The sequence below is a fragment of the Ochotona curzoniae genome, unplaced genomic scaffold, assembly GCF_017591425.1.
Source record: "Ochotona curzoniae isolate NIBS_2020 unplaced genomic scaffold, NIBS_Ocur_1.0 contig_883, whole genome shotgun sequence".
NCBI classification, from domain to species: Eukaryota; Metazoa; Chordata; class Mammalia; order Lagomorpha; family Ochotonidae; genus Ochotona; species Ochotona curzoniae.
The window spans coordinates 19,076,333-19,099,128 of record NW_024466599.1 but is presented as its reverse complement, the minus strand read 5'-3'; the positions used below and the strand labels follow the sequence as shown (position 1 = coordinate 19,099,128).

Here is a 22,796-nt window from a genome sequence, read left to right as displayed (position 1 = left end):
TAAGGTAACAGGGGTGAACATTTTTTAAGTCTTTCAATATATGTTAATAAATTGATTTAAGAATGAACTAACAAAACTGTCACCAGCAATATAACAGTCTACTTCCACTTCATCCTGACCTTTTGTTATACACAGTGGTTTAAATAATAACTTGTCCACCCCAACATGTGACCACACTGTAAACGCTGCTATCTTCTGACCCCCCACTGCCTTTGCTAGAATCACGGAAATGATCACCTGGAATGCACCTACATGTGCCAGAATATCCACTGAAGAACATGATGGTGTGAAACCACGTATCTGAAAAGGTATGTGTGGAAGGCTCTGAATTGGGGTGGTGCTTCTGGCACAGTGGTTATGATGCTACTTGAGGCACCTGGCCTCAAGTGGGAGTGTCCGGGTCCGAGCCCCAGCTCTGCTCCCCATCCAGCTTCCTACCGAAGCGCCTCCAGGGAGACAGTGGATGATGGTTCAGGCAGTTGGGATCCCATTTCCCACATGGAAGACCTGGGCTGAATTCCCAGCTCCTGCCTTAAGCCTGGTGAAACCTCACTGAGAGAGCGACTCAGTAAATGGAAGATCTCTATCTCTGCATTAAAAAAAAAAAAAAAAAGCCTATGAAGTGGGGGGATAAAGAGGACAGACTTTTTTTAAATATATTTTTCTGTCATTGTAGTTCTCACAATGAGCATTATTAAAACACAATCATTAAAAAAAAAAAAAGAAAAACAGAGTGACAGCTCTCTTCCCACTGCTTCGCTCCCTCCCCAAATGCCACCATGGCTGGGGCTGGGCCAGGACCCTGTGCTCCACAGGGACCCAGTGACCCGAGCACCATCCACCGTCTCCCAGGCGACGCATCAGCAAGGAGCTGGGACGCAGACCAGAGCCTGAGCGCAGGCCCTCCACGATGACATGTGGGTGACCCAAGTGGCAGCTTAACTCCCGCCCACTGGATGAGGTTTATAATTAGAAAAATGACAAAGAGATTTCCCTTTTGGAGAAAACATGCAAAAAACAGTGCCCCATTTTTACTTGCAGTTCGTGGCTGGTTAATTGCATTGGAATCCTGTGTCTAAGCCTCACGTGACCTTGAGCTCGGTCAAATGCCGAACGGTAACAGTGATAACGTCACAGGGTTGGTGTGTTATTTGCAGATCATTTCTGTAAAGCTGAAAGTGCATATAGTGAGTTATTAAATCATGGTAAGTACATATCTTTCAATTTAATATTTTCTTTCAGTCTGTGGAGATGCCAACGCCCCAACCACAATTTTTTTTAAGATGTATTTATTTTTATTGGAAAGTCAGATATACAGAGAGGAGGAGAGACAGAGAGGAAGATCTTCCATCCGATGGTTCACTCCCCAAGTGGCTGCAAAAGCTAGAGCTGAGCTGAAGCCAGGACCCAGGAGCTCCTCCTGGTCTCCCAAGTGGGTACAGGGTCCAAGGCTTTGAGTTGTCCTCGACTGTTTTCCCAGGCCACAGGCAGGGAGCTGGATGGGAAGTGGGGGCTGCTGGGATTAAAACCTGTGCCCATAGGGGATCGTGGTGAGGACTTCAGCCATTAGGGTACCGCACCAGGCCCCCTAACCACAATCTTAGCTCCCATTTCTTATCACTTATCCCAGTAACATCCAACCTTCAAAGAATAAAGTTTGCGTGATGCCACATTAGCCATATACCTCTCCTGGATCGTTTGGCAAATCACAAGCCATTAACCTCAGAGCCACACAGGCGTGAGGCAGGAGGGAAGTAGCGGAGCACATATGTGTGTGGGCAGTGCACTTGAGCACAAATGGATGCCTGCTCCATTCCAGATGGTAATGAGGACGCACAGCATTTGAAACTGGCAAAAAATGAAAGAGCTTGTTTTCAGTAGAGCAACAGCTGGGGGGAAAAACACCCAGAGAAGTAAAAATAAGAATATGGGATTTTTTTCAAAAACTGAAATTTCTAAGCATATGTAATGCTTCATACTTATTTTCAGAAATAAAAAAAAAGGAAAAAAAATCACTTTTCAGAAAGAAAATCCAAGTAGCAGAGCCTTAAGCTAAGAGGCTTAGTTCAAGTTCAAGTTCAAGTTGAGGAGCATCACTCTGGGTAGCCTTTTTAAGTTCAATAATAGCAGGAATGCTGCTGTTGGACTGCTTGAGCCCAAATGCTGGCTCTTGCACCAACTGACTCTACAAACATGCCCAAGTTAATTCGTTTGTTTGCATCACAGTCTCACCATATGTAAAATACGAATAATAGCAGCACTTAGCTGGAGGGTATAAGGATGGGATGAAGGGACCTGCACAGCCTGCTCAGTGAGCAGCTAGCAGCTGGGTGCACCGCGGCTTGCCCTGCCTGTATGAGCAGCAGAGTGCCTGCCCCAGGGGCACTCAGACTGAGGGTGGTCCCTGCCAGCGAGAAGGTGGCAGGGCAGCTGCCCAGCAAAAGGAATTGCTGCTCCAGTGGCCTCTGCTCAGACATCAGGCTCTTCTAGACTCAGCAGGAGGAGATGGGAGGAGTGGGGGTAGTTACTGTGGCCCCGCAGCGGCCAGCTGACCTTCCAATGGATGGGCACCCAGGGCCTCCTGGCAGCTTATAGCACAGGGGCAGGAGCTGGTCAAGGGACAAATGGAGGGGCTGCAGTGGGCAAGGTACGGAGGAGGAAAGAGAGGACAGGAGCGAGAGCAGTGAGGGCGGATGACAGGGAAGGAGGGAGAAGCGCAGGGGAGAGGGGCAGAGAGTAGAACCTTGAGGGCTTGGGACTGGCGCCGCAGGTGGCTGTCAGCCTCCTCCCCCCGCAGACGCGCAGGCTCTGGCCTTTTTGTCCTTTTCTGCCGGGTTCGTCAAGGGCCGCTGGGGAAAGCGGCAGGAGTCTTAAATGCCACCCACTCCCCAGCCTCTCTCCCAGTTGATGCTGCTATTTTAGGCCCCACATTATTTCCTGCTGAGATTTTTTTTTTTTTTTTAGCTTCTAAATCGGGCTCTGAGGTAAGCCATGACATCCGCCGCACGCCCGCAGCCCCCGGCGCCCGCCCAATCGCCCTGGGGCACGGGCACCCATGGGCCGCGTTGTGCTGGGGCGCCTGTGAGAGCAGCTCAGCCCCGCCCGCCTTAAAATAGATTTTTAGGAGGGAATTCCGCCTCCCATCAGGGCTGATTTCTAGATGCAGATTATAAAACAACAAGAACAATAAAAATCTGACAGGGAACCGTATAAATCGTAGCATTGTCCTGCATCCAATTAGGGGATTGGATGTTTCCAAATCCGTGGTTTCCAACTTTTTTTTTTTAACGTGAAGGCCCCTCTGATGCTAGGATGAAGGCTATACACCTTGTCCCCTCAAAATGTCCATAGCAACCCCCTACACACATGCACACGAGTGCTACAATTCTTTTTTAATTTCAGGTTTGTGCACCTGCTAAAGTTAGGTCTTCACGCCTAGGGGTTTAGAGCTTCAGTTGATCTGCCTCCTCCAACAGCTTCATCTCAGTTAGATTCACTGTTCCCTTCCTTCTCCCCTTTCCTCCTCAAAACCTCTTGGTATGGGCTTGCATTTCACCCCAAGTGGGAAGATGGAGCTCAGGTTGTGGCCTGCATCCGGTTCTTCCTGGCTTCGGACAGAGCAAAGGATGCTGTGTCTGGATTCCAGAAGGTCTGGGTTCAAATTCACCACCAGTTGGCAGTTTTCTCAAGGCAGCTAATTAACAAAGTGTCTGCCCTTGACTCAAAGCAGCTGTGCCAAAGGAGGCAGCTTACAAATGTACTTCTCTGAAGGAGTGGAGCGGGGGAGAGGTACCCAGGTTATTTCTTTTGTATCAGTCATACCTTGTCTGCTGCCACCCCACAGTGGGCAGCATCTCTAAAGGGCTCTGTTATTGGGGGTCTGTGTGTGTACCCTAATGATAGTGCTTTGGTTTTATTGGGTGTGTGTTTGTGAGTGTGTGTACCCTAATGATAGTGCTTTGGTTACGCCGACCTAAAATCCACATTTAACTTTGAAGGCAGTTGTCGTAAGAAGTGGGCCTAGCGGCTGGCATTGTAATATAATGGGCAAAATCCCTGCCTGGGATGCCATTATCCTATTTGGGTGCTGGCTCAAGACTAGGCTCATCCACTTCTGATCCAACTCCCTGCTAATGTGCTTGGGAAAGCAGTGTAAGATGATGCAAGTGCTTGGGACCGCTGCACACATGTGGGAGACCCAGAAGAAGCTCCTAACTTTGGCCTGGCTTAAACCCTAGCTGTTGTGGCTATTTGGGGAGAAAACCAATGGACGGAAGATCTCTCTCTTTTTGTAATTCTGTCTGTAAATCTTAAAAAAAAAAAGGGGGGGGGCTGTAGGGTTTTTAGGAAGTGATCTGGGATAGGATCAGGGCCCTTATGCAGGATGCTGAGGGAGCCCGCTGGCCCCTTCTGCCATGTGAAGGGCACATCCAAGGCACCGTCTGCGAGCACTGGCTCTGCAGTAGGCCCCAGAGCCTCTGCCACTCGGACCCTGGACTTCCCAGCCTCCGGAACTGTGAAGAATAAGGTTCTGGGGTTTCTGAATGATGAAGTCTAACATTTTGCAGCCTGAATAGACTACAACAGACAAATCTGTCGAGACGTGATGTGAGATGAGGTCTCTAGAATAGTGACGCATCCAGAGCCCAGCCTCTGATGTCAGTCTCATCACGATTCAGGAAGCTCTGCTTTTTCCACCGGTGTCCAAAAAGGCTCTGTGGACTTCTTCCTGCCATGTACAAAGAGGCCTCCACCCCGTGGTTATCAGATTGTCCAAGTTCTCTAGGGCATCCTCTGCTTAGTGTCCTAGTCCTGCCTTGTGAGAGGTCTCCTACAGCAACACCCTAACTTGGCTCTCCTCCGGTCTTGCTGGCCCCTCTTCCACTTTGGTGATTTTTCCTAAAGCGTGGCTGCTCTCCAGCACTCCTCACACTGCCCTCGCCCTTCCCTCTCAGTCTCTGCCTTTTGGTGAGAACCTCAGTGGTTTGGGGGGATTCCCACTCTCTCTGGGTTACCAGCTCTCATCTCTCTTTTGCTCTGTTCCAGCTGCCCACTGAGTAATTCTACATTTCTCTGGTGTTGTTCCAAACTCTACACACCTGAGTTCCTTATCACTGCCCCCTCTCTCCCCTAAACATAATATACCAACTCTCCCTTCCGGCTTCTCTTCTCTGTTTAAGACATGACCACAGGCCTGATGCAATAGCCTAGTTCAAGTCCTCGCCTTGAACATGCTGGGATCCCATACGGGTGTCAGTTCTTATCCTGGTGGCCCTCTTTCCCATCCAGTTCCCTGCTTGTGGCCTGGGAAAGCAGTTGAGGATGACCCAAGGCCTTGGGACCCTGCACCTATGTGGGAGACCTGGAAGAAGCTCCTGGCTCCTGGCTTCGCATTGGCTCAGCTCCAGCCATTGAGGCCACTTGGGGAGTGAATTATCGGATGGAAAATCTTCCTCTCTGCCTCTCCTCCTCTGTGTATATCTGCCTTTCTAATAAAACTAAACAAATCTTAAAAAAAAAAAAAGATGTGACCCCTCCCATTGGTCACCTAGACATGAAGTTTCCATCAATTTCATCTCTCTTCTGTCTCCCTCACTCCACTTCTTTGCAAACACTAAATCTTGTCTACACCTGGGCTGTCCCAGTGGCCTCCATCTCTTTCATTTCCCTGCTCGCCTAGCCTTGATCATCAGCTCGGAGAGCTGTGGTAGCCTTCTGGCTAAATTTTCTGCCCACAGGCTCTCCAGCCTTTCAAAAAACAAAACAAAACAAAAACAAATATAAAAACAAAAAAAAAACCCAAACAGGTTTCACTTTTGAGTCAAGACCACCTCACTGGCAGCACTTCCCGATCGCATAAACTGTTAGTACATCCTGCCTGTTCTGTTTACTCTGCCAATTCAGCCAATCTTGCCAAGTGACATCTCTCCTGTGCTTTAACTTCTCACATGTTTCACAGAAATGAGAAACTCTCAGAGCTCTTTTCCAGCCCCTGTTCTGCTGCCAGGGCTGCACGCTGACATTTAACTTCTGATTTCCCATTACCTTCCCTAGTTCCCCATCTGGCTCACTTCAGCACTCATTCTCTATGTCTCTCTCTTTTTTTTTTTTAAAGCAAACAGTGTCCTTGATTAGAAAGCAAGGAGTCCAAATTCCAGTGTCAACAGGGGCCAGGCAGGTCACGTGACGGGCAAGGTAGGACAGGTGTGCAAGGACAGCTCCTGCTGGGACATGACATCTAGGCCTCAGCACTGGTCTTCATCCTCATCAGGCCCACTACAGCCAGATTAAAAAAAAAAAAAAAGAAAAGAAAAAACACCAAATTCAGATTTGTCATTAATTTTTGCAGCTTTTAAAATACTATGCTGGCCAAACAAAACACAGCTGCAGGCCAAGCCCAGCCTTCAGGCAGACCTGGACATAGAGGTTTCCTGCTTCCTAGTCATTCTTCATGCGCCATAAAGCACCTTGAACTGGGGGTTTCTAGTGCTGGTTATGCCAGTAATGAACTGTGGAATGCCAAGCTATATCCCGTGTCTAGAACCTCACTTTCCTTATCTGTACAATGGAAGATCCTATTAAATTATTCCCCAGAGCTTATTAAACCTGATAATAGTATAGTTCAATGGCTCACCCTAAAGGGGGGCAAATCCTACCTAACTGAATTGTCTGATGAACAATTACAGTAAACACATCCAGTACATGGATTACCATGTTTCAAAGAAATAGAATACAATACTAAGCCTTTGGTGAACTGAAATTCTCCCGAGTTAACTGGAAAATCCCTTCTAATCAAGGTTATTGTTGCCAAGACTTTCTGAAAGATCAGGGTTCAGCTTCCTGCCTTTCTGAGCAGAGGAGACACAGCAATGCCCAGCAAAGGGAAGGGATGAGTCACTGTCTGGGGCCAACTCTGTGACCTGGGCTGAAGTGGGCAGCAGCAGCATGGGGCCAGGAGATCCCAAGGCCACTGCCTACCGGGGACTGCCCCTGCAGCCACGGCGCTGTGGGTAAAGCCAGACCCTTGGATGATGACCCTGAGGGCCTCCCTGGGCCTCAACATCCGCTTCTGGAGCATTCCTTTCTCCACTTCCCTTCCAGCTCCCTGCTTGTGGCCTGCGAGGGCGATGGAAATTGGACCAATGCCTTGGGACCCTGCACCCACATAGGAGACCCAGAAGAAGCTCCTGACTTTGGATTGGCTCAGCAATGGCCATTGTGGCCACTTAGAGAGTGAAACAGACAATGGAAGATCTTTTTTTAAGCAAATCTGACTTTACAATAACAATAAATAAATAAAAGATTCATTGGAAAGTCAGATTTGCAGAGAGAAGGAGAGATACTAAGATCTTCGGCCCACTGGTTCATTCCCCAAGTAGCCATAATGGTAGAGCAGTGTAGATCTCAAGTCAAGAGTCAGGAACCAGGAACCAGGAACCAGGAACCAGGAATCTCTTCCGGGTCTCCCACACAGGTGCAGGATCCTAAGGCGTTGGGTTGTCCCTGACTGAGCTGGATGGGAAGTGGAACAGCCAGGACATGAACTGGCACACATATGAGATCCTGGTGCTTGCAAGGCAAGAATTTAGCCTCTGAGCCATCACGTCAGGCCCTAAATAAAAAATTTTTTTAAAAAAAGATTTATTTTATTTTTATTGGAAAGTCAGATATATAGAGGGGAAGATTTTCTGTCCACTGGTTCACTCTCCAAGTGGTTTTAATGGCTGGAGCTGAGCCAATCTGAAGCCAAAAGTGAGGAGCTTCTTCCAGGTCTCCCACGTGGGTGCAGGGTCCCAAGGCTTTGGGCCATCCTTGACTGCTTTCCCAGGCCACAAGCAGGGAGCTGGATGGAAAGCAGGTCCACCGGGACACGAACCAGAGCCCATATGGGATCCCAGTGCATGCAAGGCGAGGATTTTAGTCACTAGGCTATCGTACTAGGCCCAATAAGTAAATCTTTAAAAACAAAAATTGTGATATATTTAAAGGTAAAGAGATGCAATGTCTGCAGCTTCCTCTTGAATGACTCAAGGAACAAAAACAGGTACATAAACACGCACAGCAGCACGCAAAGGGCGACTGTCAAGGCCAACGTGCAAGATGCCAGCAACTGTGAACCCGAGTGAGAAGCACAGGGGGTTCTTTGTACTCAGTTTTGCAGCTTTTTGGCAAACTGAAATTCTTAAAAAGAAAGAAAGCAAAAAAAGAAAGCCAGATGCCCGGTTCAGAGCCTTCTGTCCTCTGCCCCTTCGGAGGGGTGATGCTGGAAAGAACCCTGAAAAAATATTACATCCCTTGGTGCCTGACTCTTCATTCCAGAACTACATATAACATTTGCCACTCTCAGGCTGTTGGAAGGATTAAGTCGGTCTGTGTAAGAAATCTGGCGCAGGCCAGAAATTTACTCACAAACGCTACAAGTATATGTCCCAGAAAGTGACAGATATAAAAGATTTCTTACTCCCATAAAGTTGAGACTCTAGACAGAGGGGTAGAAAATGAGAGACCAACGAGACAGGCAGTGAAATCATTACAAGCAGCTGTGTATTCTGTGAGGGTGATGGAGTTGGGAGACCATGGAGGATGCTAGTATGTATGGGGTTATCAGGGAAATTCTTCCCAGGAAAATGACACTTAAAATGAGATAAAGGTCAAGAAGGAATAGGGCCAGCACAATGGCTCAACAGGCTAATCCTCCACTTAGTGGTGCTAGCATCCCATATGGGTGCCAGTTCTAGTTCTAATAGCTCTATTTCCTGTCCAGCTCTATGCTTACGGCCTGGAAAAGCAGTGGAGGAAGGCCTAAGTCCTTGGGTCCCTGCACCCGTGTGGAAGACCCAGAGGAAGCTCTTGGCTCCTGGCTTGGCATCAGCTCAGCTCCAGTGGTTGCAGGCATTTGGAGAGTGAACCAGTGAATGCAAGACCTTTCTCTCTGTATCCTCTCCATAAATCTGTCTTTCAATTAAAAAGAAAGAGGAAGGGGATTGGCAATCTGGGTGGTAAGAATGACAGAAACAAAGGACTATCACATCTCTCCTCTGCCAGGCCACCTGGTAACCGTATGTTCTTTCAGGCAAGAGGCAGCACAGCACACAGGGGACTGGCCACTCGGCGAGTATTTGATGAGTGAACAAACACACTGCTGAGCTCCGGCTGCTGTGTTTGCCCACCGTGTTTGCTTCCCCCATCCCAGTTCTTAGCATCACAACACAGTGGAAAAGCTGGGCCACTCTCCAGTCTTCCTATGTAAATTGGCTTAGATCACAGAGCTGGAAGGGATCCCCAAAATCACACCCTTCTCACCCTCCCTGGGTAAGAGACTGAGCCCCCGATTCGGGAGAGAACTGCTGAAACCCACAGACCTGGCTAGGGACTCGGGGTTAGCGCTGTCCCTGGCTCTGCAGCCTGCCATGTTTATTTGTTCAGCAGGTTTATTTCAGCCATGGCACAGCCTGTTCTGACTGCGGGAACATTTATGAGATGAGGCCAATTTTTTTAAAAAATCACAGAAAATAAATGCTTCGCTCTTGGAGCGGAGGGGTGGGGCACAGGGTGGGAGACCCATCTTGGGCCGCCAGCTCTGGGGCAGGCCTTTGGCATGTCCTTGGCCAAGCCGTTTTCTCCTCTGGCTCTTGGGAAACAGAGCGACTCCCATGGGGTTGCTGCCTCCGTGTCTCCAGGAGGTGGAAAGCCTGGGACGTTCCCCCATAGACTTCCCAAATTACATTCCAAACCCTGGCTCCCACCCAGTCACTTCAAGCCTCAGCCTGATCGAGCCGATGAGCCCTGGGATGGAGGAGTTGGGACTAGCACCTGGTTTGCTCTGGCCCTCTGCCTAGGAACACGTAGTGGGGACTTCAAGTTCAAGGAGAATGCATATTATGTGAAAACTACACATAGATCTCAAAAAATCCTGCACCACCACAAACTGATCTTTTAATCCCTCCTATCTACAAAGTCTGTGAAATACTCTCTTGTTCTTCCTTCAAAATACTGTTGTACCATCACCGCTTCTGACACTTGAACTGCCTCCCCAGCAACTCTGCCGGCTACCTTTTACATTTAAAAAAGCCCAACCAGGCTAAAGCATAATAGTGGTTAAATTTCTTTACTTTTGTTCTGACTGGATACTGCTACAGGGTAGGAATGTCAGCTTTTATCTTGTGTTGATCAGGAGTACTTCTCTGCAGCCATGCAAATACAACTTACCAAAAACTTGGACATGAATAATGAATGAATTCAAATTGTTTGGCCAACAAGATAACTTATTTAAGACTTAATGAAGTCCTGAGTTATAGTAGAGGTGGGAAAAGGATGATAAAAGGAGTCTTGGAGGCAAAAAGGTGGCTCTTTTGGGTCTTTGTCAGGCCTTTGGACGCATGTGGCTGCTTCATTACCCCACACGGCCTGGTACACAGTAGATGCACATGAAATAGGCATTGAATGTCTGAGATGTATTGGGGTGATCAAACATGGCCTCTGGGGTCACTGAAGGTTGACTGTGCCATGGGGACTAAGGTAAGGACTGTCCCAGCCTCAGGCCCTTTCTTAGCACCCTTGCAGGCAGGAGCAAGACTGGTGAGAACTCAGGGGCAGGGCCTGGGTGCTGGAGCTCCTCCAGGGAGCAGAGTTGGATGCCCATTCCAGCCCCTCTCCACCCCTTTCTTTGTTCAGGACAGCTCCCAAGAAGCAGTCTGGCCAGCTGTGGGAGGTGCTGCTCTTCAATTCCAAGATTAGCTCAGACCTTACAAATCACAGCCTGGTGCCCGGGTTTCTCGGGCCAAGGAAAACAGTAGATGTCAGAAGCCTCCTTGGTACCTGGCAGCGAGCAGCTCTCCTGCTCCCTCCCTTCCTTGAATGAGGTCACTGAATCAGGATGACAAAGCAAACAGTGACATGAGTTGGGACTTGCTCCCAGACTGATCCCAGGGCTTCTCCAGCCCTCCTCTCCCCTCCACCCCCTGCAGGATGGCAACCGCAGGTGTGGACAGCAAGCTCGGGGAAGCGGGGTGCCAGCACCAGCAGACACTCGCGCAGTGCACTCCGGGCTTCAGCCAGCTCTCACATAATCTCATTTGCGCTAAGGCGGGCAGACACTCCCTTCCAACTTCACTGATGAGGAAACGGCCTCAGTGAAGGCCAACAGCCTAATTTGAGTTACATGGCTTCAATGTGACTCACTTGAGATTGGTTTTGTGACGAATTAGTTTTGTCACATCTTCCCGTCTCACTACAGTCCTTGTTGCACACCACCATCCTAGTATCCGCTTTATGCTTTTCTTAAACTCACTTTAAGATTGGACTCACTCTAAACAACAATACATATGCTTTACATGTTACATATAATGTAATACATATATTCATGTACACATGTATTCATGTGTAGCTACTAAAATGAACCATTTTCATTCTCAACCTCTTGCTTACTTTCCTGACATGAAGGATACTAGTGTTGACTTCAGAAAAAATGTTCGGGGCAGGCAATTGGTCTAGTGGCTAAGACACGGGTTAAGACACCTGCATTCCCCATCAGAAGGGTTAGTTCACATCCCAGCTTTGCTATCTTTCTGCTATTGCAAACCCTGGGAGGCAGCTATGATGGTTCTGGTCCTTGGGGACCTACCACCCATGTTGACAGGCAATGAGACAGCTAGGCTAGGACTGACTGCTGGAGTGGAAGTCACACCCCGCCCCACCCCACCCCCCATATAATTGTGTTCTCTCACCTGCCCATTCAATTGCCCCCTTCCTGGAGTGGGATGCACCTCCATTCCTTGGGACCTAGGGTGGTACCATGTGAGCAGCTACTCCTCTAAAACTAGGAAAGGTCCTCCCTCTCCCTGCTCCCAAGATGTGGGGAGGTCCCGAAGTGCCACCTCTCTTCTCCCCCAACCCCATTTTGTCCTTCTGATCCACTCCCCACCTGTGCTCAAGTGCACTTTCACACCTTTTGAATGAAATGTACATACACCAGCACATATATGCATGGCTAGGGCCTGGAATAAGAGCTAAACCCCACTTCCCCAACTGCAGCCTGGGGGACCTAGATTCAGTTCTGCCTCCTTGCTTTGACCGGCCATTGCAACAATTTAGGGTTCTCTTCCTTTTTCTTTTTCTTTTCAAGATTTTATTTTTATTGGAAAGTCAGATATACAGAGTGGAGGAGAGGCAGAGAGGAAGATCTTCTGTCCATTGATTCACTCTCCAAGCGGCTTCAGCCACTGGAATTGAGCTGATCTAAAGCCAGGAGCTTGGAGTTTCCTCCTCCAGGTCTCCCATGCAGGTGCAGGGTCCCAAGGCTTTGGGCCATCCTCAACTGCTTTCCCAGGCCACAAGCAGGGAGCTGGATGGGAAGTGGAGCAGCTGGGATTAGAACTGGCACCCAAATGGGATCCCAGCACGTGCAAGTGAGGATTTTAGCTACTAGGCTACTGCGCTGGGCCACCCTCCTTTTTTTTCTTTTTGTTTAGATTTGTTTATTTTTATTGGCAACTCAGATTTGCAGAGAGAAGGAGAGACAGAAAGATCCTCCATCTACTGGATCACTTCCCAAGTGGCTGCAATGGCCAGAGCTGATCTAAAGCTGATCCAAAGCCAGGAGCCAGGAGTTTCTTCTGGGTCCTCCACACAGGTACAGAGGTCCAAGATTTTAGGCCATCCTGGACTGCTTTCCCAGGCCACAAGCAGGATGCTGGATGGGAAATGGAACAGCTAGGACATGAACTGGTGCCCATATGGGATCCTGGCACATGCAGGTTGAGAACTTTAGCCACTAAGCTAACACACTGGGCCCTCTTCCTTTCTCTTTCAGAAAAAGATTTTTAAAACATATATTTTTTTTTTCAGTTAGAATAATTGTAAGTTTCTTGGGCTCTCCCTACACTATTAAGCATGGATCTTGGGCTGAGAGCCACGCCTCTTGTTCAGATGCTTAGCCAGTGGTATCATACAGGGCCACCACTTTGCTAGGGCTACAGCTTAAAATCAGAAATACTGAATCACGGAGGGTAAGAACTACATCACGGAGCCCAACTGCCAAAGAATAGACTTCACACAGCCACAGCCCTAAGCATTAAGGAATACCTACCATCAGGCAGACAAAATGGGTCAGATGAAGTCGTTGCTTTTCAAACACCAGCACCTAAAAACCTGAAGGAATGGGCGAGGGGTCTGGATTAGGAGGCTGAGATCTAAAACGTGGCTGTACCACAAACTCTGTATGTTTTTGAAAAGTCACTTCATGCTTCTAGTCTGTGTCCTTACACACGGATGATGACAGTAGCTCTTCTTTCTATCTCTTAAGATAGGAGATTCTGATTTAAAAACAAGCAAACAAACGAAAAAAAAAAAAGGCAGGGGAAAACGTGAAAAATGTTCTGTAAATTGTGAAAGCTGTAACACATATATAAGTAGCCGCAATGCTCACACTCCTCCATATACTGTATTTTAAATGGAAAAGGCCTTCTCTATGAGAAGCCAAGCATCAGAAACAGGTTGCGAAGAGATCTGGGGGCACCACTTGGGCCTCACCATGGGCCTGGCCCAACTTGCTGCTTCCAGGTCTCAGGCTGGGAAGATGTTGGAGAACTGAAGTAATCTGCAGCCCTGCCTTTTTTCTGCTCTGAAATACTTCCAACTTCAGACCCTTGAGCAAGTTGATTGCATCTCAACGGTTCTTTACTGCCCTCTCGTGGCCACTTCCAGCTATGGCTGCGGCGCCTTCTGAAGGGATGTGCGTGACAAAGGCAGACCCCAGGAACCAGAGCCAGTCCTCAAAAATCAAGATTTTCCAGAGCCAAAAGAGGATTTAACACCCAAATTAAAGCCAGCTGCTGCAGTCCAGAGATTATTGACGGGAAGGGGTAGTTCCTTCTTGGTTCTGCCCCAAGTAGGACAAGAATCCAGGCCTATTATTATTATTTTTCTTGGAAAGGCAGAGAGAAAGAGAACTACCATTATCAGCTGCTCACTCTGCAAATGCCCAAATAGGGTAGAACTTTGTTACACCGAAGCTGGGAGCTCAGAACCATGCCTAAGCCTCCTTTGGAGCTGGCAGGAACCTAAGGACCCACGCCAGCACCTGCTGCCTCCCAGGGTCTCCATCAGAAGGAAGCTGGAGCCAGGATTTCAACCTAGGCAGGAGGGATGAAGGTGTCCCACCTGGCAACTTCTACTCCACCTGTCTATTAACACGCCAAGGTGGCCACTTCCTAGGTTGTCCTGCTTGTCTTGAACAAGGTCTTGGAACTGAAAGCAGCCACGTGGTGTCTCTTCTCTGATAGGAAAACTCAAGCATGGACAGGATCAGTTCCAGAACCTGTCCTATTCTACACAACAGAGGCCATGGATTTGGGTACAAAATAAGACACGAAGTTCCTGCCCTCAAGAACTCAAAGCGGGGATGGGTGTTGTGCTACAATGGGCCTAGGTTGCCATCTGGGTTACCTGCAACTTACGTCAGAGAGCCTGGGATTGAGCTTCACTACCGCTTTCAATCTGGTTTCCTGTTGATGTGCGTGATGCCTTGAGTACTTGAGACCCTGCCATCCAGGACAGCGCTCCTGGCTCCCACCCTAGTTGTGCAGTTTTGGCTGCTGTGGGCATTCGGGCAGTGAAAATGTAGATGGAGGATCTCTTTTTCTCTCTGCCTTTCAAATAAACAAAAACAAACATGAGAAGCAGAGCCTAGTACCAGCACTGTAACACAGGGGGTTAACGCTGCTGTTTGCAATGCAGGCATCCTTAGCAGAGTGCTAGTCCCAGATTCTCTGCTTCCAATCCAGCTTCCTATGAATGTGCCTGAGAAGTCAATGAGTGATGACCCAAGTATTCAGGCACTGCCACCCGTGTAGGAAACCAGGGTGGAGTTCCTGGATCCAGGCCTTGGGCTGTCCTAATGCTGGCTCTGGGGGATAGTGTATGGGAGACACCACTCTCTCTTCACTAATATTCTGCCTTTAAGACAAATAATAAATTGTTGAAAAAGAAAGAGGAACTCATAAGGCTTACAAACATAAATAGCCCAAGCACACATGTAATTAACAGCCACTGGTGTGGGGCTATGGTAAAAATAGAAATAAAATGTTATAGAACTGAGGGCAAGAGGAATTAGTGGCAACCATGGGGGACAAGGGAGCTTCCCAAACATGAAGAGTAGGGTCTGAAAAACGGAAGGATGAGTAGAACAAACAGGATTTTTAGGGCAAGGAAACTACAAATATCTGTGTTATCACACATTGGTTCAAACTCACAGAGGGTGCCGCACCAAGAATAAACCCTACTGTAAGCCTTGGACTATAATGTGTCAGTTAACTTCCTCAGTTGTAACAACTGCATCTCTCTGATACAGGATGTTGGTAACAGAGGCTATGCACTTGTGGGAACAGGGAAGTTATACAAAATCTCTTTATAGTTGACTCAATTTCACGGTGAACTTAAAATTGCTTTAAAAAAATGTTTTTAATTGAACAGAATGTTACCCAACAAATGAACAAAGAAAATCACAATGATGCTAATAACTACAGCGGGCGGGGGAGGGCACTGGCCCGAGTTCCGGTTGCTTCACTTTTGATTCAGCTCCCTGATTGTGGCCTGGGAAAGCAGCACAGGATTGACTCAAGCCCCTGGGTTTCTGCACCCACATGGGAGACCTGGAAGAAACTCCTGGTTCCTGGCTTCAGTTTAGCTTGGTTCTGGCTGTTGCTGCTGCCATGGGAAAGTGAACCAGTGGATAGATTTTTTTCCTTGTTTTCCTTCTCTTTGTAACCCTGACTTTCAAATAAAAATTTTAAAAAGAGAAAATCCTAAAAATAAAAAGGAAGGGAATATAGAGTTAGGAAAAAGCAAAAGATACGTTTAGGGCCAATAAGCCAGAGTGTCAGGTATGTCTCATCAGCTGGCAGGAAGGCACGTGTAGGATGCGAAAGGCTGACAGCTACAGGAACTTTCTGACAAGATATTCTCAAGCCTCAGAGCAGCCTGGGTCTCACGCTGTGGAAGAGAATCCCTTGAGATTGCACAGCAAGGGATTCTGTTCAAGGAGGTTTACGAGATGTATGAAAAAGCAGAGCTCAGAGCAACGCAGACGTATAAGGAGCCAAAAAGCGGGGGAATCTTAGAGCAGAGGACAATACAGAGGGATAAATCCTAAAATCCCCACATTCCACATCCGGGGACGGGGGTCAAGTCCTGACTGTTCCCAATTCCAGCTTCCTGCCAACGTGCAACCTGGCAGGCAGCAGGTTGGGTTCTAGCTGGGTCCTACAGACCGAGATCCCAGCTCCTGGCTGGGGTCTGGTCTAAGCACTAGCTGTTTGTAGGCATTTGGGGAGTGAAATCAGCAGATGGAAGATGCCTGTTTATCCTTCTGTTTCCCTGCCTTTCAAATAAGGAAATAATGAATACAATCCACAAAACAAACTCGGGGGGTGAACAAGGCAGCTTGCTGTTGGTGCCCTCACACACTCGGCCTTCCAACTGCCCTCCTCCAGAAACTCTGGTCTCCCACAGAAGTCATGCCTAATCTCTAAAGCGAAAGCAAGGCCAGGTCCGCTCAGAGACCAGGAAAGTCTTGAAGTGACGATCTCAGGATCAGAGACATCTCACTGTGTCACACGAAGAGCCCACAGCAGTTGATGCTGTCACCCACTCCCTAAGGGTCAAGAAGGGTCAGATGTCATTTCCCAGCAGTCCAGCATCCCGCCGACCAAGCCCTGTGTGGGAACTTGGCCCCGCCCCTTCCACAGGCTTTTATTTTTCCTTTGGGTTGCCACAGGGCTGGCAGGTTTCCTTCTGACTGCCTCTCTCAGGAGGCGGTCCACAGCTGCTGGCCGCTTGTCATACCCTATCTGCAAGGTGGCAGCATTTCAAGCATAAAGCAGAAGAGCCTCCAGCTGTGGCTAATGGCTTCCAAGTTTGTTTGGAATTGTGTCATGTTTCTGAAAAGGGCTAACTTCAACCAGGACTTAAGGGCCTGAGCTTCAACAGCATAGCTGGGGTTCATATTTCTTATTTCCTATTCTGGATTGGGACAATTCCAGAGAAAACATTTATAGCTGGCACTCAACATTAACTCAATGTGCAGGCACTTGCCAAACCTTAGTAACAGTGTCAGTTCTCAGAGTTTTGATTCTGGGAAGGGGAGATGACAGTCTGGCTAGCACCTCTACTCTGACATGTGCTTCCCAAACTTTGATAATGCTTGTTCACATCACTGTTCTGTTATCTCGTCATTCGATATTACTGTCTTGAAGTCAACCAAAACCACCAAAAGGCATGTGTCTGAGAAAAAAACAGGAGTTAAAAAATAGTGACATTTTTAAAAGGACTGAATTATATCTTACATGAATGCCATGCAAAAGATCTATCTTTGGTATCAGGTGAGGCCTCTGCCTGTGGCACTACCATCCAAAATAGGTGCCAGTTCATGTTCCGGCTGTTCCACTTCCAATCCAACTGCCTGGTAACGGCCAGGAAAGCAGTGGAAGATGGCCCAAGTGTTTATGCCACTGTACCCGTGTGGAAGACCCAGAAGAAACTTCTGGTTTCAGATCAGCCCAGCCCTGGACACCTGATGAATGAACCAGTGGCTAGAAGACCTCTCTGTCACTCTGCTTTTCAAATAAAAACAATTTTTAAAAAGTACAAATTGTATCTCTTAGAAACTTTTCCAGTGCAGTTTAATCAGGAGCCATCTCATCCACTGCAGCTCCCACATCCCACAGTGATCTTGACGCCGTTAGTGGAGGAGAGGGGCTGTGGAAAGCTCCAGAAAACCACTCCAGCCCCTCTAGGAAATGGATGAGGTGCAGGAAGAGGAAGGATGGTCAAAGGAAACAGGAAACGATGATAGTAACTGGATAGCACGGTATGGTATTCAAACGCATTATTTCATCCTTTCAACCAACCTTGGTTAGAGACAGTGCATAGCTTTATTTTCATTTTCCAGTTGAGAGAAAGCCTGCTGTGTACCAGACTAATTACACTAAGGTAGCAGAGTGGTGATGAATTTCAAGCGAGCCGCCATTTCTCCGAGCCTTGGTTTCCTCACCGTGATCTGACGAATGTGCTCCAATGGCCTCAGAGCTTGCAGGCTTTGCTCGGGTTAACGGGCGCTTACAGACACAGCACATCTCTCTGAATTTGGGGCTAAGTGTTCTCTCCTTCATAACACAACGATAAAGTCTGTGTGTAAGATAATGATCAGACCTCCGAAGACACTTTTCCAAAATGAAGTTCCAATGCGCATTTGAAATAGAATCTTACAATGGTCATGTTAGGAGAAGCTAAACTCTTTATGAATTTATTTCCTTTTCTTTTCATGCTTCATCTCATGCCTTTTCTTATCCTTAAAATAACGGTACTATGATTATCTTTTTTTTTTAAGATTTATTTTATTTTTATTGGAAAGGCAGATATACAAAGAGGAGATAGAGAGAAAATTCTTCTGTCCATGATTCACTCCCCAAGCAGCTGGAACAGCCGGAGCTATGCCGATCCAAAGCCAGGAGCCAGGAACTTCTTCCCGGTCTCCCACGTGGGTGCAGGGTCCCAAGACTTTGGGCCGTCCTCCACTGCTTTCCCAGGCACACAAGCAGGGAGCTGGATGGGAAAGAGGTCCACTGGGACATGAACTGGCACCCCTATGGGATCCCGGCGCGTGCAAGGTGAGGACTTTAGCAGGTAGGCTATCGTGTTGGGTCCAACTTTGCATATTTTTCTCTTCTCTAAATGTCCTCAAGTTTTAGAAATAAAAATATTTTTAATAATAAAAATAAAAGAATGTCCTGTGAAATTTGTTAAATTAGGGAATTAAGAAAAAATCGAATACCCACTTATATGAGCATGACATTTTAGAAGAGACAAGCCAGAGACAGTGAGATCAAGGCTGGCAGAGACTATGGAGAGAGAAGGATGACCGGATGGAACACACAAATTACTAGCAGCGAGACCACTCTGTGCTATGGTATCTGTATAATAAGTACACATCAGGGAACATCGGTCAAGTCTCCTAGGACAGACAATAGGTGTCCGTGGAGTTTGGGTAACAATTTGTCGCTGTATGCTTGATTCCAATAAATGCACCACTGTGCACCAGGATTGTGATAATGTGGTATGTGTGTGTGTATGCAGGGTGCAGGACATGGGGGTACTCAATTTTACTATGAAAGCTAAAACTGCTCTGACACAAAGTCTGTTGTTTTAAAAAGTAAGCAATATTCATTGGGGTGGATTAAGAGTCAGACTCAGAAATGAGGGTCAGAGATCGAGGGCAGGAGAAGGAGGAAAATATGATATCGTCTTAGAACTCTACCTTATGAAATATAAGCAATCTGTTCTTTTATACTAACTGAAACTTTTTTTTAAGCTGCTGGATGGGATGCCTGCATCCCATATCGGAGCGCCTGAGTTTGAGTCCTGGCTCTCCTTCCAGTTCCAGCTCCCTGTGATGCAGACCCTGGGAGTGGACACAGCTCTGAGCCCTGTGTCCCTGCCACCCACAGGGTGGACTTCCCCTTGCCCCAGCATGGCCTAACTCCAGCAGAAGTGGAGATTTCAGGAGGAAACAGGCAGGCAGGAGTTCTGCCTCTCAGATAAATCAAGCAATAAAGTAGGCTATTTGGGCTCCAGTCTAATTTATAAGCTACTAAGTGGCCTTAAAGAGGCATTTTATTTCCTCATCCACTATATACTAAGGAAAATTATAGTACTAGCCTCATGGAACTCAATAATAAATGAAGATGCACATGAATCAGTTAGTGTACTGTCTGCCACGTTGGGGGAACAAAATATAGACTGGTTATTATTACTGGTAACTTTTAATTAAGCAAAACTGTTAGGAAAGCACAGCTTTGCCATTCTATATAAGCTTAGCCCCCTAGAAAATTCCAAGAATGAACAGAGAAACAATGTTAAGTATCCTAACCTTTTCTCTCCAAAATTCTGCCAACTGTGACACATGTACTAGCCACCACATCCAATAAAAGAAGACCCGTAACTAGAACACATTTTCTTCCAGGAGACCAGCTGTTCATGACTGGGAACTTGAGTGATCTGGCCTCTAACCATGCTGAGGCTAGGTTCATTTCATGGAAAGCACAGCTGTCTTCTAGGCTTCTATTCCAAGATCCAGAATGGTATCTCTATTTCCAACTGCCTTCTGGATACTCCTGTTTAGGTGTCAAAAGGATACTGAGCTTAACTTGTCCAACATTAAAGCTACAACTTCTAGATCTCAACCTCAACATTCCTCTGATGTTTCTTTGACCTGTCAGGAGCCATTATTCATTTATGCTACTCGGCAATCAGAGTCCTGCCTCTCCCCTTGCCCCAGACAATCCCATCACTCAACCTCAACCATTCCATTTTTAAAAACATATCTAATAGGGGCCACCATGGTGGCACAGCAAGCTAACCCTATCCTTGTAGTGCCAGCATCCCACCTGGGCACCACTGGTTCTGGCCCCAGCTGCTCCATTTCCGATTTAGCTCCCTGTTAACATGCCTGGGAGGGCAGTAAAGGGTGGTCAAAGTGTTTAGGCCCCTGCACCCATGTGGGAGATATGGAAGAAGCTCCTGGCTTCTGGCTTTGGACCAGTCCCGATCTGGCCAGTGAAGCCATTTGAGAACTAAACCAACAGATGGAAGATCTCTCTGTAATTCTGACTTTCAAGTAAAATAAATAAATATATATTAAAAAATACACTTAAGATCCATGTACCTCTTTCCATCCTAATCGCTAGCAGGTTTCTAACTGGTCTACCTCCATCCTCTTGCCCTCTTCCATACTTTTTTGACCCTGCAGTCTGAATATTCCATTAAAAACCAATCATTTCACCACTGCTTGCTAAACAGAGGCCAGGACAGCTAACCAGCACATCATACTCACAGAATTTAAGTGTTCTTGCTATAACAAGATTAATTTTTCATGACTAAATGCTATTGTTTCTGAAAAAAAGACAATGGATTACTTTGATTACTGGTAACCATAAAACTCCAACCTATACAGTACAGGAAGGGATAATTAGCTTTTTGAATACAGTTTTTTTTTTTAAAGATTTATTTTTATTATTTTTTTATTGGAAAGGCGGATATACACAGAGAAGAGACAGAGAGGAAGATCTTCCGTCCGATGATTCACTCCCCAAGTGAGTGCAATGGGCCGATACTATGCCGATCCGAAGCCAGGAGCCTCTTCCGGGTCCCCCACGCGGGTGCAGGGTCCCAAAGCTTTGCGCCGTCCTCGACTGCTTTCCCAGGCCACAGGCAGGGAGCTGGAAGGGAAGCGGGGCTGCCGGGATTAGAACCGGCGCCCATATGGGATCCCGGGCGTGCAAGGTGAGGACCTTTAACCACTTGCGCCACCGCGCCGGGCCCTTGAATACAGTTTTAAAATATGCTATGGCTCAATGGCTACATCTTCACCTTGCAAGCGCTGGGACCCCATATGGGCGTCTGTTCATGTTTCAGATGCTCCATTTCCAATCCAGCTCCCTGCTATGGCCTGGGAAAGCAGTAGAGGATGGTCCAAAGACTTGGGACCCTGCACCTGCCTTGGAGACCTAGAAGAAGCTCCTATCTCCTGCTTTGCTTTCCCTGGCCACAAATAGGGAGCTAAATGGGAAGCGGAGTAGCCAGGACACAAACTGGTGTTTATATGGGATTCCAACACTTGCAGCAGAGGGGATTAGCCAAATGAGCCATCGTGCTGGGCCCAGAGAGCCACCTGGAGCACTTGTAATAGAGATTGCGTCATTGGTCTGAGGTCTGACCTAACAGAGTCAGAATTGAAAATCTAAACATTTTCTCTAGAGGATTCTAACACACAGCAAGGGCTGATCCAATCCAACCTCCTCCCTCACAGTTGAGGGAAATAGGCCCAGACGTGAGGACAGCAACAATGACCATCTTTATAAAGCCCTGAAAGTACCTCCACCTGCATGACTTTGAGCCTTACACCAAACCTTACACGAAACCTGTGGTGCAGGAGCCATAGCTGTCCACAGCCTCACAGGACTGAGGACACTTAAGCTGGGTGACCAGTGAAAGGGAGCTAAGTGTCACGTGCAAATTCACCAAATACCAGTTATTTCCACCAACTAGTGAGCATAGCTGCACAAGTGATGAATTCAGATATGTCCTGGCACTTGGGGTCCCATTTGCTTCCAGCATCTCTAGACATGGGAGCTTGCCTACTGTCTCTAGAACATTTAGTTATCTGCTTTAAAGGAAAAAAAACTTTTATTTATTTTGACAGTCAGAGAGCGCTTCCATCCACTGGTTCACTTCCCAGATGGTTGCAATGGCAGAACTGTGCTCAGAACTACTGCCCACATGCATGATCAGAGGCTAGGATTACCCACGTCCTCCTGGTAAGCCAGGGTCTGTGCTCAAACCTGGCAGGATGACGACCACTGGCGCATCAGCAGGTACCCACTGTGAATCTGTCTTTAGTTCTAACTGTAAGTGGAATGCCCAGGGTCACGCACAGCACAACCTCTGCCTTCAACAGTTAGAGGAAGAGGAATCACCAGGGAGTTACAGCCTAACTCCCAGATGCAGCATGCCACTTAGTTAAGCACAGTCCCTTAGGATGGGCCAGCAGAAGTGACTCTACCACTCTGCAGAAGTCAAGCTGACCCTCCCACACAGGAATGTTTGAAATGTCGAATCACCCTAACCTTGCCCCGTGGCAGGTGAGCACCTGCCATGATGAGTGCCCAAGCTACAGGTCGTACACATGTGCAAACCAAGGAGCTGCCCCCTTGTCTCATCCCCCGTGCCTAAGATGTATAAAG

General features: G+C 47.5%; 1 protein-coding gene across 2 annotated transcripts in view; it reads right to left on the bottom strand.

The window, feature by feature from the left end:
• Positions 1–768: 768 nt before the first annotated feature.
• LOC121164764 (solute carrier family 4 member 1 adaptor protein) overlaps positions 769–22,796 on the bottom strand; it is a 57,111-nt gene continuing 35,083 nt past the window's right edge. Inside the window, exon 14 of one of the 2 annotated variants that reach the window (XM_040992991.1) lies at positions 769–1,164. In XM_040992991.1, coding sequence (XP_040848925.1) covers positions 1,148–1,164 — 17 coding nt within the window. In that variant the 3' untranslated portion in view covers positions 769–1,147. The remainder of the gene's footprint in view (positions 1,165–22,796) is intronic. The other variant, XR_005885155.1, reaches the window with a different exon arrangement.